The 17,368-nt window shown below is 33.7% G+C and overlaps 1 protein-coding gene across 6 annotated transcripts in view; it reads left to right on the top strand.

Moving 5' to 3' along the window:
- LOC126831905 (serine/threonine-protein kinase tousled-like 2) overlaps nucleotides 1–17,368 on the top strand; it is a 36,169-nt gene that overhangs the window by 13,554 nt on the left and 5,247 nt on the right. For 3 of the 6 annotated variants that reach the window (XM_050562567.1, XM_050562565.2, XM_050562570.1), the window contains exons 3-17: nucleotides 4,909–5,095; nucleotides 5,822–5,883; nucleotides 7,184–7,261; nucleotides 8,046–8,144; nucleotides 8,750–8,842; nucleotides 9,696–9,806; nucleotides 10,505–10,641; nucleotides 11,350–11,481; nucleotides 12,030–12,194; nucleotides 12,847–13,020; nucleotides 13,537–13,626; nucleotides 13,954–14,123; nucleotides 14,921–15,059; nucleotides 15,924–16,035; nucleotides 16,826–16,933. In XM_050562567.1, the coding sequence (XP_050418524.1) occupies nucleotides 4,909–5,095; nucleotides 5,822–5,883; nucleotides 7,184–7,261; nucleotides 8,046–8,144; nucleotides 8,750–8,842; nucleotides 9,696–9,806; nucleotides 10,505–10,641; nucleotides 11,350–11,481; nucleotides 12,030–12,194; nucleotides 12,847–13,020; nucleotides 13,537–13,626; nucleotides 13,954–14,123; nucleotides 14,921–15,059; nucleotides 15,924–16,035; nucleotides 16,826–16,933 (1,857 nt within the window). The remainder of the gene's footprint in view (nucleotides 1–4,908; nucleotides 5,096–5,821; nucleotides 5,884–7,183; nucleotides 7,262–8,045; nucleotides 8,145–8,749; nucleotides 8,843–9,695; nucleotides 9,807–10,504; nucleotides 10,642–11,349; nucleotides 11,482–12,029; nucleotides 12,195–12,846; nucleotides 13,021–13,536; nucleotides 13,627–13,953; nucleotides 14,124–14,920; nucleotides 15,060–15,923; nucleotides 16,036–16,825; nucleotides 16,934–17,368) is intronic. The other 3 variants (XM_050562571.1, XM_050562569.2, XM_050562566.2) reach the window with 2 other exon arrangements.

The raw sequence follows: 17,368 nt of genomic DNA, 5'->3' as shown, positions 1-17,368 counted from the left end.
ATTTAGACACACATACATGTAGCTGACAGTTCTTGCTACTAAAACAGTTTAAAAATATTGAATGAGAAAGTAATATATTGAAATTTACTTCCATCTGAGTGGAGTTATGACTGTTTAAAGAATAGCGTAGTCTCAATTTTCATTGCTACTGTTGTAGAAAGCGTTGATTATCCATTTTTAAATTAGATATTACTGTAAATAGCGATGATGTTTCAATCCGTTCAAATCAACACCATTTGATGTTCTAGGGCATTGATTATGGCCTGGTCATGTGAATAAATGTCTAATTAATAATTTATATAAGGTTTGAGGCCAAAAGAAAGATCTTCAATAGCACTTACATAATGCATCTTTAGTAACATTAATTCAGTGAAATATATTGATTTGAGAGATTTATATGAAACCCTGTTCATAAATTGATTAATTCTACTGAATTAGATAGCATTCGAATAATATCATACAGTATTAAATACCATTCGATGTGTACTCAGATTTGTTTTAAATTAAGTCTTTAATGCACAAACTATTGCGAAATGTTTGACAAATAATGAAACTTGATAATGGAGTCACAATTCATCAATATACTGTAGTTTATACTGGTTATTTGTTGTACTTCATTATACACATGTACTGTGTAAGAGATCAAGAGTTACATTGGTGTTTTAGTGAGTTAAACCTTTGACCCCTGTATAGGTAATACGGTTCCAGTGTGTTATAATAGGAAACTGCTTGTATTGCATTATTTGGCTACTTATACTGACTGTTACATGCATAAAAATCAAAGAAACACGATTTAAATACCCATTGTTGTATCCATGGTGATTCTGTTGCCTATAAACAATGTACACTTTAATAGTTTATATGTTAAAAGTTAAGTGGTTAAAATATAAAAATTAACTTTGAACACCCACCTGTCAATGTTAACATTATGTTACAGTATATTAAAAAAAAGTTAAACTACTTCATGGTATGTGGACAACTTATTGGTACATTCATTATACAGTAAAAATATATCGATTTATTGAGATATAGGTACAAAATATATATCTCTAAATATGCATGGATGAATCAAATCACATTGATAATGATATACAGAACTCAGAACAAAATACATGTACAGGCTTATTATCAAATATTTTAGATGATACACACAAATGTAGTCTTAACAAACAATTAACAAGAATCATTAAGGCCCAAACCATTAATCCAAATGGAAGTAATAGCCACCCTTTGATTTCCGGGCAATTGGGTGGTTGAGGTTGAGTAAACTAATATAGAGCATACATGTACATGTACATTACATGTAGATCAAGTAGCATGGTTTCTATTTCAAACTTCTACATGGAGAGGGGAGTTGGATGGCCTGTTTCGAATCTCCGCTTGTACGTGACAAGGAGTAGGTTTGCCTGTCCAACCTTGTGGGTTTTCTCCGGGTCCTCCGGTTTCCTCCCACTGCTAAAGACCCTTACGCACAAGCGAATTATTGAAATAAAATTAAACCATGTTAGTCCCGAAATGACCTAGTTTGTGTTGAGTGGACGTTAAACCCCATCTCTCTCTCTCTCTCTCTCTCTCTCTCCATGGAGAGTAGGGTCGCCTTACTTATGGTCAAGGGAAATTATTTAAGTAAAATTATTATACTATATATGTCAGTCCTAAAATGACCTAGTTTGCTTTGAGTGGACTTAAATACGGAAAGCGATTATTGGCCTTCTGACAAATTGAGACTTTACCATTTACATTTAATGTTAATACATGTGGCTTTGATTACACAGCATATATTTTCTAGCCTAATGTATAATGTATATGAATGAACATCAATAATCCTGATCATTGAGGCGTAAAATGATTGACATTGTAACCTACAATGATTTATATACATATTTGTATGACCAACCGGCACTGTTAAAGGTTTATATTATAGCACTTCACATTATTCATGGTGATAATATTGTATAACATTTTAATAGAACATGATATACAAACAGGAAATAGACCTACACTATTGATCAGGTTCAAAATGTTTTAAAAGTCTTACACCAATACAAAGTTTGTGTCACTTCAACCTTCATTTATAAACATTTTATGGATCTCATTATGGGGGAGTGTTTGTTATCAGAGAATCACAAAGTTCTATAAAATGAGTTCACATACACAATGTAATTAGGGGCTTACATATGTAGGCAATATAGCATTTAGAAAGCAATCTTTCTTTCGAATTTTGATTAATATAAATTATTAACCGATCAGTATAATTGGGCAGTGATCTACATGTTACATACACTTTAAAGATACATTATATAAGATTTAGATAAAGAGCGGGCTGTTCTTGCTATAGTTCCAAAATAGGTAATTCAAAATAGATATATTTGAATATTTCAGTCAAATTACTTGTTTCGGATTGATGTTATCACTGTTTGAAGTTTTGCCTTGGATTGTTTATTATCGCAGCAACGTTACTTGTTAATCGAGAATCAACTTTGCTTCTCCATTTTTATACGCCCACATTGAAATGTGGACGAATATTGCCGTCGCCCCCGTCCATCCGTCCGTCGTCAACAATTTCTTGTGAACGCTCTAACGCCAAAAGTTATCATCCAATTGTTTTAAAATTGATATATGTTGTTTACATTAGTGAGATGAAGAAGCCTATTTAATTTCAATAATTTCTGTTTATTATGGCCCTTGTTTCACTTTAGTTATCATCCGATCTTTCTGAAATTTATATGCATTATTTAGATTACTGAAACGAAGAAGCCTATTGAATGTCAGCAATTTCCGTTTATTACGTCTAGAGTTATGGCCCTTGTTTCACTTTATTGATCTTTGTGAACGCTCTAACGTCAAAAGTTATCATCCGATCTTTCTGAAATTTATTTGCATTATTAAGATTACTGAAACGAAGAAGCCTATTGAATTTCAGCAATTTCTGTTAATTACGTCTAGAGTATCCTTGTTTCACTTTATTGATCCTTGTGAACGCTCTAACGTCAAAAGTTATCATTCGATCTTTCTGAAAATTATATGCATTATTTAAATTAGTGAGACGAAAAAGCCTATTGAATTTCAGCAATTTCCATTAATTACGTCTAGAGTTATGGCCCTTGTTTCACTTTATTGAACCTTGTGAACGCTCCATCACCAAAAGTTATCACCGAATCTTTGTGAAATGTATATGCATTATTAAGGTTAGTGAAACGAAAAAGCCTATTGAATTTCAGCAATTTCTGTTTATTACGTCTAGAGTTATGGCCCTTGTTTCACTTTATTGATCCTTGTGAACGCTCTAACGCCAAAAGTTATCACCCAATCTTTGTGAAATTTATATGCATGATTTAAATTAGTGAAACAAAAAAGCCTATTGAATTTCAGCAATTTACAATAATTACTTCTAGAGTTATTGCCCTTGTTTCATTTTGTTAAACCTTGTTAATGCTCGATTGATGAAAGTTATCATCCGATATGTATGAAATTTATATGCATTATTTAAATTAGTAAAACGAAAAAGCCTGTCAAATTTCAACAATTTCTGTAGATTACTTCCAGAGTTGAGACCCTTGTTTCAGTTTGTAGAACCTTGTAAACCCTCAAAACGACAAAATTTATAATCTGATTTGTATGGAATTGTCTTGTAAAGACCCCCAATTACATGTACCTACAAAGGAATAAATATTCGACAACCCTTGTCGACCGCTCGGACGATTTAGCTGCTGTGGGCGTATGTTTTGTTGCCTGGCAACCTATCTTTGAATGAAATCATTATTAAATGGGGATTGTATTAAAATCTGTTAACATCTGCACCATCCGAGTTTCTGGAGAGTTGATTATAGACTTGTCATGCGAATGAATGTGTAAATAATAATTTATATATCATTTGAATTTGAAGCCAATATAAAATCCTGTAATAGGCAGGTTTAGCTCTTATATAATGCATCTTTAATTTAAGAACAGTAGTCAGTACACTTATGACAATAGTTATGATTAGGCTGAATGGGTGTTAAGCTTATTATCTCCCTTTGACACAAACTATTTTATTAGAGGTAAATTAAGCTTGCGGGTGATATAAGTGCTAACAGTTTTGATGAATCAATGATGGTACATGTGCCTAATATGCAGAAATGGGCCCAGCTCAAGATCTGAATGATGAGTCATCAGAAATCTTGAACTAAATTAGTAAAGCCGTGATCTGAGCAGTTACCAGATACAAACGTAAATCATGTAATAACACTTTGTTTAATGAACAATTTTCAACAAGACATACTAAACTTTGTGGTTATTAATATTCTAATTGAATATGTTGTCTCTTTGTGTACAAGTTTAGTGTATCTACATTTACCCTCTAGAATAAGGCTGCGTTCATACTACAGATTTAAATACAATGTTTAAACATGTCAAGTCAAAAGTTATGACAATGGCAAATATGGATAAAAATAGAACTTATCTAAACCCCCAACATTAGTCGATGTCACCCCTATCAATATAAAATATAAACAGGCAATGAATTATTCATTAAAGTAAATTCAACATAATATCTGCAGTGTGAATCTGGCTTATGAAGCTTTGCTAATAAGATTTAATGAAAGTCTTCATACTTTGCTTCCAATTAATATAAATACAGAATTATTATTTCAGGTAATTTACATAAGATTACTTATGTTATATTACATCAACAAGCATATAATTTTATAATTTTTGTTTACTTGTAAACAACCATGTTATTGTTCAGCTCTAAAAACACAAGTAACAACAATTGCATAGATATTTCACAGGCAATTCCAATAATTACAATCCACAAAATTCTCTCCGCATTTTTATGGTGATAGCATTTTTTTCTTTTGATTTTATGCTGGTGTGTGTCTGTTGGAATAACTATAATATTGATGAACTTTGGGTTTTTGTTCTGTTCAGTTTCAGCCCTTAAATACTTCTACGTCACAGCCAATGACCATGTTACAGGACACAAGCAGTAACCTGAGTGCTGGATCCCTGGACAGAGACGAAGGTTCAGAAGGACAGATTGGCACCCCAGATAAATGCAGAACACCATCAGAACGGAAACGTAAAAGAAAAAATGCCCCAGATAGTGGGGAAATGGGTAAGTGCATACATGTGCATAAATTCTGTCATGACTCCAGAGTGCTGCTCAAATGAGATATGTTGAGTGTACAATGTTTTGGCGGATGAATTTTATACAAACACTATCCTGACCTGAACCAGTTAGCTCCTATTCAATCAGTGATGCCTTAACGCTGGCTTCAGATGGTTTAAATTGTTTGAATAAACATGGTGCCATATTTTATCTCGGATATCTTTAATACTATTTGTTACATAAAGGTATTTGTGCCCCTGGCTGATGTCATTTCATTTGTACATGGCAATTGATTATTAGTCGATCGTAATTTGAAACAGAAAATCATGTTCTGTGCAGCAAGGGTAGTTTTTATCTGAAGCGGCCCCTCCCACGCATCCAGCCATAATACACAGACAAGAAAACTTCCTGTAAATGAGTGACAGTTACTGCAAAAGATCGAACCAGATATCTATTTTAGTTCAAACCCAAAACTGTTAATTTGGTAAGGTGCGACATGTCATGTTGTATGTATTACATTATGTGTGATATCTCACAGGTTTAAGAATGTTTATTTCATTGAATAAATGAATATTAAGGCAAGTGTAGTAAAGGTTGTCTTTTTATTACTCGCGCACATATTAACACACAATTTCAAATCAAATCAACCTTGCATTACATATTTGAATAAAATCGAAGTAACTATATTAAAAAATGTCAAGATGTTAATGATTATTTTGTTTATTTCTTCAGGTAGTGCCACAAAATCTGGCCGAGCTGAGACAAATGGAAAGAAAATAAATGAATATTTCAAGGTCAGTTCACTAGTTTCCAACATTATATGATCTTCTCTGTTGTGGACAAATTCATGTCCAAATTGTTTAGAAAAGTCTTGAAATAAGATGCCTGTCCTAGACATTGTGGGGTTCACGGTAGTGGGTAAGACGCTGGCTCGCTAGCCTGGAGGTCGGGTGTTCGATCCTTGCATTGGCCGAAAACGTTCATCCAGTCGTTCGGATGGTACAAAAAACAGGTCCCGTGTACACATTGGCGTGCACGTAAAAGATCCCTTGAAAGTTGGAAGTAGTGCTGCTGTCGGGGCAAAATTTCCCTCATAGCAGACTGTATGGCATATGCCCGTCTTCATTAGACCAGTTCGGAGCAGAACAGTAGGAGGTTAAACCCCATTTCTTCATTTCATTTTCATTTCATAGACATTGTCAGACATTGAGGATTTGTCTGGCACAAATACATTATCTTTGTTCGACACATGTCCAGCACAAAGATCATAATAATATACGATACTAGTTCATTAGGATATAAGGCATCTGTCATAGACATTGTTAGGAATTGAGGTTTAGTCTGACACAAATCTCTCTGGTGTCTTTGATATTGTCCAACACAAAGATCATAATATCAGGTATAAGTTCATTAGCAACTGACATTTTGTCAGGAATTACTAAAACCATTACTTACAGACCATGGTTTAACAGTCCTTAGTGTATTCAACGCATCACTATAGATTATCTAACTTTTCGTTCCTTTTGTCCGAGTTTAATTGTTTACTCCACTTTATCTCAGTCTTAAGACATTTTATAATCATTTTACAACCAATCAAAACCTACGATACAAAACATTCAGTGAAGTCATTTTATTGGTTTTGATCAATGAGACATTTTATTGGCAGTCTTATCAAGGTCAAAGTTGATGGTTTTATTATGTTATAGTCACAGTCCCATACTGGAGGTTTCTTAAACATGTCTTAAGATGTTAATAGAGCGATCAAGCCAATACATGAAATAATGAAAAATGAAATTAAGATTTAACAAGATGAGTCATTCAGTTGTTTACATCCAGATATTGGACGTCAGACATTAGCCATTGGTGTGACTAGCACCATAATTAGACTATTGCAGATAAACCAAGAAAGCAGCACAATACGTGTGTCAGTTTCTCTGGTTGCATCATTTACTTATGTCAAGATGACATGCGTCTTGATCCAGGAACCCTGGATGATTCTGGAAAAGGAACCGACGTTCAAAAAAATGGTTTGACCGATTTAGTGTCTCATCTAATGTATTTAACAATTCATCAATGAAATTGACTTTATTTCAGCAGCAGAATCAATCTCCTAGTCGTAACATGATTCCTGCTTCAGGTGCTAAATCTCCGTCTCCACAGACCTTGTCTCATGTAAGTTATCATTTCACTTATAGGATGTTTGAATAACAGATGAAAATATGGCTAGTTGTTTAGATTAAACTCATTTTTACATAGACGTCTTTTGTTACACTGTATTAATTCATTAACTGAAATCATTAGTAATTATGGTCTCATATGCCCCATTATTACAGACATAATTATGAATAAAAGTAGACCTTGAGAAAAATTATTTTAAAGATGCATTATGTAGGAACTGGCCGTTCTTGCTGTAATAGTTTATATAGTTTACATAGCTTTTGAAACCAGAATAAAGACCTGTAATAGTAATAGGCAGATTTAGGTCTCAAGAACTTTATGTGCATTTCATGCTTTGGTTAGAACCAAGAACCTGCGTAAAACATTTATACTATGCTTTGCGGAGGTAAAAAGTGATTGAACGAAAACATAAAATGTCTTTGAATTTAGTGGTCCAGTTTCCTTGAAACAACCAATGCAATTGCAGCTCTTCCAATCATGCTAAGACACCATCCACTGATCTATATTTAAACTGACGGAAGAGAGAAAGAGAAATGGGGTTTAACGTCCACTTGACACAAACTAGGTCATTTCGGGACTAACATATGGTTTTTAATTTTATTTCAATAATTCACTTGCGCATAGGTGTCTTTAGCAGTGGGTTTCATTTCATTGCATTGTAATACATAACTCGAAAAGAAATAAAGTCAAGGATATATTTTACACTGTGATGATTTTAAATGTACATATATTTGGATTTCTTGTAATATTTCTAATTTTTTTTCTTTCTGTATGACAGGGCTACCTGGCTGCATCTCCACAAAGTAGTTCTCATTCTAGCTCGGAAGTTTTGTCTTTTCCTGCTAGACCTATTTATTGTTGTACAAAAGGAGTTCAAGTAAGTATTTTGCAGGGAATTCCAACTCTGTTATTTTATTAGTGAAATAGATCCTTTTGTGAATTTTACTCACTCGTAAAAATATAAGGATGCTGCTTTTTCATTGACTGAAAATTAAAATCTAGTACAGATTTTAGCCCTTAGATAATAAAAAGACTTCTTCTGGCGACATTTTGCTTGTGCTGTATCACGAGCAGAGAAGTTTGTAGGAGCTTGACCTTTTGATTGGCGTAAAGACCCGGTTTGATTTTATTTGTGGTAATTGCTCAAATGGAAGAGGATATTGAAATATTGTTTATTGCACATGGGAAACCATAGCTAATAAAAAACAAAAAAAATTTCCCTCATAACACACTTCATTTATGCCGTGTGCCTATTTTTATTAGATCGGTTGGATCAGAAAAGCAGGACTTTAAACCCTATTTCATTTCTATATCATTGTCAGCGATGGATTGGCAGAAGTAAGCACACCTTATAATACTACAATTTGAAAACATTCAATGTATAGTTAAATCACAGCTAATCAAGAAATATATTTTATTAATGAAGATGGACAGACATGAACATTATTGATTTATAAAGCCAATAAATAATGTATTTTTCAGACAGACATGACAGTTACTCACATCCGAGCATTAGAGTCGAGATCAGTGTCAGATATAGAACAAAAAGATAGTCGTATTGATGACTTAGTTAGGGTGAGTACATTATTACCTTATTTTATATATAAAACTATTTTAAAAATATAGTATTACCTTGTTTATATATAAAACTATGTTAAAACTATGCTGTATATAGTATAACCTTGTTTATATATAAAACTGTGCAGTATATAGTATAACCTTGTTTATATATAAAACTATGCAGTATATAGTATTACCTTGTTTATATATAAAACTATGCAGTATATAGTATTACCTTGTTGATATATAAAACTATGTTAAAACTATGCTGTATATAGTATAACCTTGTTTATATATAAAACTATATACATGTAGTACTACCTTATTTTATATATAAACAGTATTAATAATATGCACTCGGGCACAGATAAGGGATTCGGGGAGTAGTGGGGGTGGGGGGGTGCAACTGGGCTAAAGCTAGGAGTCCAGATATTTAAGGGGGGCTCCAAATTTTGTACCACATATAAATATGTCACATATTACGGTAGGGTTTGACTAGAAGGATTTAAAACTTTTGCAGCTACTTTAAGGAAACTAGGGGAAATACTGACATACAAATTGCATTTGTCTGTGGTGTACAATGACCAGAATATGCCCCAATTTCACTGTGGATGCTAGGGCCCCAGTAACATTTTCAGCCAAGGGCCCCATACAAGATTAATCTGGCCCAGTATGTACTATACATGTATGCAGATTGCAAAATAATCTTAAGTGAAAACACCTGATAATGATGAGAGAATTTAAGATCATTGATAGAAGTACTAGATCATTTTCTACAGTAGACTTATTCAAATTGCAAATAATTCTAATAACAGAGATTTGAATGACGAGGAAAAGATATTATATAGTTCTGATGTTTTCATTTCAGCAAAATGATGAAATCAGACGTCAATTAACTGCCCAACAGAAACTGTTAGAGAAACATAAAGATAATTTACAGAAATGTTTAGAAGTCAATAAATCATTATTAAAGGAGAAGGTAAGTTATAAAATCGAGAGACAATAGCAGGGAAAACTGAGCATTTCTTAGGTTCTTAAAAAGAACAAGCACCCATTAACTAATTATTTTCTCAGACACATTGTCTGTGGTAGTTCATTACAATCGTAGAATAATTGTCTAATCGCCTGTTTAATTTTTGAAGACCACTTAAATGCGATCAGTTGGGGATAATAGTTATTCTGCAATCTGCATGTAGTAATGAGCAAGAAATGACTGAAAATTCTTTTGTATGGCCTTGTTTGACTTCAGTTTCATATATATATAGTATCTGTTTCAATGAATTTAAGTTTGAAATCAATGAGATTATAGGTGCTATCTGAATGTATATATCAGATTTACTACTTTTAAAGCCCAAACTGTTGAACTAGTTTCTTATGGTCAGCGCTCTTTTAGTTATCAAGCACCTGTTTTATGGAATAATCTACCATTTAGTTTAAGATGTTGTACATCTTTATATTCTTTTAAAAAACAACTTAAAACACATTTATTTAATCAGGCTTTTAACTGACTCTGTATACAATCGTTAACATGTCCATAATCTTGTTTATTTATGATTACATTGTCAGTTTGTAAAGTGCCCCTGAACATGTTATATGAAATGGCGCACTATAAATATGCTATAATAATAATAATATTGTCTTGGCAAATTTTCAAGGGTTTTTGTTTTGTTTTATCAGAGTGAATTAGTGAAGAAAACCACCAGACAGAAATGTATGGAGAATAGATTACGACTAGGTCAGTTTGTGACACAGAGACAAGGTGCCCAGTTTGTAGAGAACTGGGTCGATGGTTGGGCTTTCACAGATTTAATGAAGTATGTATTTGTCTGTATTAAACTATATTACTAACAACACCAGTTTCTTACTATAGTAAATAACATCACAAATTAGATAAACGAAAAAATAAAGCTGTCTGGTTGACAAGATAAGCAAAAATAACAGAAGATAAGCCAAAATAAAGCTGTCTGGTTAACAGAAGATAAGCAAACAATAAAGCTGTCTAGTAAACAGAAGATAAGAAAAAAAACAGAAGTTAAGCAAAAAATAGAGCTGTCTAGTTAACAGAAGATGAGCAAAAATAAAGCTGTCTGGTTAACAGAAGATAAGCAAAAATTAAGCTGTCTGGATAAAATTCTGTCTCATGCTTTGTAAAAATAGAGATAAATGTTAATTCCCAAATATGAGTAACGTGGACCAAGCGACAAGGTCATTAGACATGTCACAAAATGTCCTGGGGCACTGGCTGACTGGGTCAATTCTAGGCCTAGTACTGATCCCAAGAAAGTTCCTTGCATTTTCCATCCTCGTTTAGTGCAAATCAAAAGAGCCTAGCAAGGAAAAGGGTAGACCATTAGCAGCACGTTAAAGATCACCTGACATTTGAAAATCGAGACAAGTGCTTCTGTCAGGTAAAATTTCACCTATGGAATGTCATATGCCCATATTTATTATCGAAAAGTAAGACGTTACCCAATTTGATTCTTTCAACTTATTATTGAGTTAAATTATGTTTCACTTTTTAGATGTCAAGAGAGGATAGCCACGGAGAAAGAAGATATAGACAGGCTACGGCGTATATTAGTAAAACGTAAACCGCCTGCAAATATTAATAAAAACTCAAAACACGATAATTTCATAAAACCTGGTGAAAAACCGTAAGTTCTGGTGTTTTTGATTTATTTTCAATGATCACGTGTTTAAACACTATTCTAGGTTATTGACAATATGTATTTATTGTGAAAATAAGCTAAATTCCACCATGAAAGTACACTTCCGGTTTAACGTGATAACGAGACCGGCGAAAGGCCTAGATGTAAACAAAGCGATTGAAATGACAGCTAGCTGTCTAAATAATTCGTAACAGTTCCCTGTCTTTTCCCACTCACAGAACAGTTGGCAAGTGCCTGATTCTCACTAGTCATATTAATGACCAGATGTTGGTCAGAAAATGACGGCATTATTGTGTTGGTGAAACGTTAAACAGTATTCCATTCTGTGCTGAAGTAAAGATTTAATCATCTTGAGAGAAAAGCAGTTCACTAGTCTTCCGCTATGCAAAATACTATTGATATGGATTATGAAAGTAGGTTTTAGACTTTTGTCTAGGTCAAAGTTCAAGAGACGGTTGACCCACAATAATTCATTTGTGAAAATATTTTCACAGACACAAGAAGTAGTTAAAATGTTATATTTGTTCTTTCAGGTTATCAATTATAGAATATTACGAGCAAGATGAAATATTGAAATTGCGGCAAGCCTCTCTTAAAAAAGAAGATGCAGACTTACAGTTAGAATTAGAAAAACTAGAACGAGAAAGAAATCTTCATATCCGTGAATTAAAACGAATACATAATGAAGATAATTCTAGGTTTGTGTACTTCTTCTAATCCAGTGGGGGTTGGATGTCCGAATTATTAAACGCGTGCGAGTTAGTTCATAAAGTCTGTCATTGAGTCAAGTGCGTGGTTTCGATTACCCACTTGTACATGAGTGGGGTTTTCTCCGGGTCCTGCTGCTAATGACCATTACACGCAAGCGAATTATTGAAATAAAACTGAACCATGTTAGTCCTGAAATGACCTGGTAAAATATCCCAGGTTAATCCCCTGGTATGGGCGGAGAAAAATCTTTGGAATGGAAAACCAAGATCACCTGTGTACACATTCAAAGAATTGAAGGGGGGGGGGGATTTGAAATGGTGCAATCCATCAAAATTCTTTACTGCCCACGTAAACAGAAATATAGATTACCATATATTAGTCTTGAAATGACCAAAATATTATGGTGACGCGTCACATTAAACCCCATTCCATTTGTTAAATCTTACCTGGGAAACAAAAGGTAATTGAATGCATTAAATGATGAACACTAAAGTCTTATTATGATGGCACTCAGATGTCTGCCTTTGTTGAAACTTAATCTTGATGGCACTCAAATATCTGGCTTTGTTGAAACTAAATAAATATTGAATTGCGGAAACTCAAACTACGAATTGAATGATTTTGTTTGTTTATTTACAGGTTTAAAGAACATCCTATATTAGCGGAACGTTATTTGTTGTTAAGTTTGTTGGGTAAAGGGGGGTTTAGTGAAGTACATAAAGGGTTTGATCTAAAAGAACAGCGTTACGTAGCGTGTAAAATACATCAACTTAATAAAGAATGGAAGGAAGATAAGAAAGCTAATTATATCAAGTGAGTTGAATATTTTGTTGTAAACATTTCAATATTTGTGTTTTTAAAACAAGTGCATTGTGTCGTATATCTGGCACTCAGTGGATAAAAATGTGTTAAAACTTGACTGTGATTTGTTTTGCCATTGATATCGTTACAAATCCCCAAATAACAATTAAATGAAATGGACTTTAATGACCATTGTTCTGCACCAGTCAGTCTTTGGCATACTTTTCATTTGAAGTTTCAACTGTCGAGGGATCCTTTTACGTGCTACCAATACAGAAATATGCCAGTGGAAAATATAGCATTGTCCAATTTAAAAAAATAAAATTCAAGTATTTTATTTATTGTAAAATTATTTTAAATTCTAATTTTGTGCCATGTAAATTGAATGACTGGTATGTTTTCTAGTCATTCAATTTTCATGCCTGTCAATCAAAAAGTGTAAATATGACTGAAACAAAAGATCTGATCTACAGTCAGATGATTAAATTTGTTGATAACACTTTATAATAATATGGTTGTTTATTACAGACATGCATTAAGGGAGTATAATATTCATAAGAGTTTAAACCACCCTAGGATAGTTAGACTTTATGATGTATTTGAAATTGACAATAACTCGTAAGTATAAAGAATTCTTTTTAATTTTGTAAGTTGCTTGCATACACTAAAATTTACAATTCCAAATTGATTTTACAAAGCTCTACGTTTTAAATATGGAATCTTTTTTTTAGGGGCAGAATGTCTTTATTTTTAAATGATTTTAATAAATCATTTGTTTGATAAAGAATAACGTTGGTCAGTACAGTAAATGTATTCTATAGAATGCTACAAACGGGAATTTGACAATTTTGATTCAATGTTGCTGTAATTTGGCGACTTTAATGATTGAGACGCCTAACACCATTCACTTTGTTTTATTTAATTTTTTTTGTTCTTATTTTTCAGATTTTGTACAGTGTTAGAATATTGTGAAGGCAATGACCTTGACTTCTATCTTAAACAGAATAAGTGCATTCCAGAGAAGGAGGCCCGTTCCATAATTTGCCAAACTGTTAGTGCTTTGAGATATCTCAATGAGATCAAACCACCTGTGATACATTATGACCTGAAACCTGGTAAGAATGGATGCAGAATGGATCGTAATTTGTAAATTGGATATATAGTGAAATCGAATTGGATAAAACCAAGCATACTGATGGCAAAGGGCTGTTTCAAACCAGTGAGGGCTGTTCCAGAGACAGAAAAAAAGAATGTCTATATCCCCACCTCTCAGGGACGGCTGTTTTTATACACCCACCTTCAATGTCCTCCCCGACATCCAGCCAATCATTCTCATGATCACTCTACTCGTTATATTTGTAGTGATTGTTCTATGGATCAAAACGTTGCGTTATGCGTTTTAAATTTGCCCTGTTGTTATCTCTGTGGCTATCAAATAATAACATTTGATTTAATATTTCATACATATACATGAGGACACCGAACTCCATTTACAGAAATGTTATTAATACATGGCCACAGATATAACAGATCGCAAATTTCGAACGCATAATTCTCAATACTTAAATATACCAGATTCGTCGGTTGGGAGGAGCGCCACAAAAAGGAAGACCTCTATTGATATTCAGAATATTTAGATCACATTTTACAGTTATTTCAGGTAACGCTGAAAGTTATACAAGACAAGATATTTGGTTATGATTTCGCATAGGGTAAATGTCACTGTCTGGGCAAAATTCTCCTTCATAGCATAACACTTCTGACTGTTGACAAAAAGCTAGTCTCCAGATGACAAAAGTATTATGTTGATAGGTTGATAAACCGCATTCCCATCCTATCCTTGTTTTCTTTAACAGCCATTGATGTCCCTATCTTATATTGAGATATTAACGTTTGTTTTAATTTTTTGTAGGTAATATTTTATTAGGAAGTGGGTCAGTTAGCGGTGAAATTAAAATCACCGATTTTGGTCTGAGTAAAATCATGGATGATGAATTTTACTCTCCAGATATAGGGATGGACCTAACGTCCCAGGGTGCTGGAACCTACTGGTAAGCTTATTTGTATTATCTCCCCTTGAAAACTATCGAATTGAACAAACTTTGGTAGGAATGTTGCCTGGGAGGTGTTTATTCAAACCATGTTGCTGGACCCAATGTAAATAGGACAGAAGCGCCTTGATTGGCAAATTTATGTAAATTCTCACAAAGTGAAATATTTGTTGCACACATAACGGTTTCCTTAATCAGTGGCCGATTAAGGCACTTGAACCTCTTATTTACTGTTATGAATAATTTTTTGCAAAAATAAAAAGCAGTCCGAGCAAAATAAACCAAGGCCCTGTGTAATAAAAATTGGAAGTAAAGATCCCAGGTTATATTTATATTATGATAGTGATGATTTGTGATGTATTTTAAAGCCTCTGGGTGTGTTTTTAATTTTTTGGGGGGATTCAGTCAGATTGGTACAAGGGGTTGATTTTTGTTTTTAATACAAAAAAATCAAACTCTTTGCAATGGAGTTATATAATATTGATGAAGAGCCAATGACATTACGACTTTAACAGATTCTTTTATAAACATTATTCTAGTCACCGGCGATAAGTAGGTTTGTTTCCTGCTTGTCATTTGTAAATGTTACTTGGATTTAACAAGTAGACAAGCGTTATTTCGCAACCTGGATTGGTAAGAGGTCAATCGAAAGTGGCTATTATTTTGACTATATCCTTACTGCGGTGAATGCCGAAGGTTGATTAATTTTCAATTCATCATATCAAATACTGAATGGAATTTAACCCTTTTTTTAATGATATTCCTGTTTGAGATTCGACTTCCACAATATTGAAGTTTGCAAGAGATTGACAAAACCTCCAATGGTGTTAAGAGACTGTAAATGTATTTTAATGTTATTTTCAGGTATCTTCCCCCAGAATGTTTTGTCGTAGGTAAAACTCCACCAAAGATTTCCTCCAAGGTAGATGTCTGGTCTGTAGGTGTGATATTTTATCAATGTTTATATGGTAAAAAGGTATGTAACAGCCCTTCATATAATATATCTCTATTACTTTATCAAATAACTATTTTATTCAAATAACTAGTGCATGTTAAAGGCTTATGGTAATCCCGTCATTAAACTAAAACTTTTCCGACCAAGAAGGTATTCTTTCATGCATGTTCCTGAAGCAACAACGACTGTGAGTTTTACAACGTCTGGACGTTGCTAGACTGGTCTGCAATTTCCAAACATATAGCTACGTTATCTCCCTTTAATGCAGACACGTGAACGATTAGTGTCCAATCAGAGGTTGTGACACAAACACACTTAAATCAAACATGGCAACCTCCATGGAAACCTTGACATTGAACTCGATTATAACAGGTAGACATTTTAGCTGGAAAGAGCGAGACTTGGTGTTCGCAATGATCGAGAAATCTGATAGACTCCCCAGATGGGTCAGTAGCCAATCAAAATCTGTGCTGAAATATGCAGGGTATTATGTTAAGGCCTTGATAAGATGTATGGAGTTAAATTGAGATAAACCTTCTATTGAAGATGTCTTTCATGGGGCTTTCAAAGATAAATTTTTACAACCGTCTAGGGAATACAATCCTTTCTCAATCCATCTCTGTAGCTGAAACAAGTTCTCATGTGTGATTACGTCAAGAAACTACCGGTACTCAAACCACGTCTGTTATTGGGACGATGAAACTGTGGTAGCATTCTATCTGGCAACACTCGATTGCAATACACAAAATTTGGAACATTCTGGAAACACAATCGAGCACACCTGGTATTTTTTATGTTTCCTATTTTACAGCCATTTGGACATAACCTATCTCAGGCAACTATCTTGGAAGAAAATACAATACTAAAAGCAACAGAAGTAGAATTTCCCTCAAAACCTCCAGTTAGTTCAGAAGCCAAGGTAAGTATTGATGTAGTCTGACTGTGTGTGGTGATTCACATTATATTATAACAATGCATAGGTTAAACTTTATTCCAATCTGATTAAAACACAGATCCTATTTTGTTTAGTTTTTTTATAGTTCAAAATTTCGTTTTAATTGTCTTTGCTACACTAGGATCTGGAAGAGTTGTTATATAACCCACATTCTGATTGATGTGAAGGATTAGCTAATGAAACAGTCTGTTACGGCGAGTTCTAGGTGTGCTGTGCACGGAACTATAGGTAAACCACTAGAAACGTCAACACTGATAGATTAATCAATGTCTGACGTCATAGGGTCAAAAGCTGCTCGTATATGACCCCTGACGCGACCTTCCACTACAACCAGTCAGATCTTCATGTAGTGTAGGCCATCAAAAGTATAAAAAAAACGAAACAAAATATAGATCTGTA

This window comes from Patella vulgata, chromosome 9 (genome assembly GCF_932274485.2).
Source record: "Patella vulgata chromosome 9, xgPatVulg1.2, whole genome shotgun sequence".
Taxonomy (NCBI): Eukaryota; Metazoa; Mollusca; class Gastropoda; family Patellidae; genus Patella; species Patella vulgata.
This window is presented reverse-complemented; position numbering and strand designations above follow the sequence as displayed.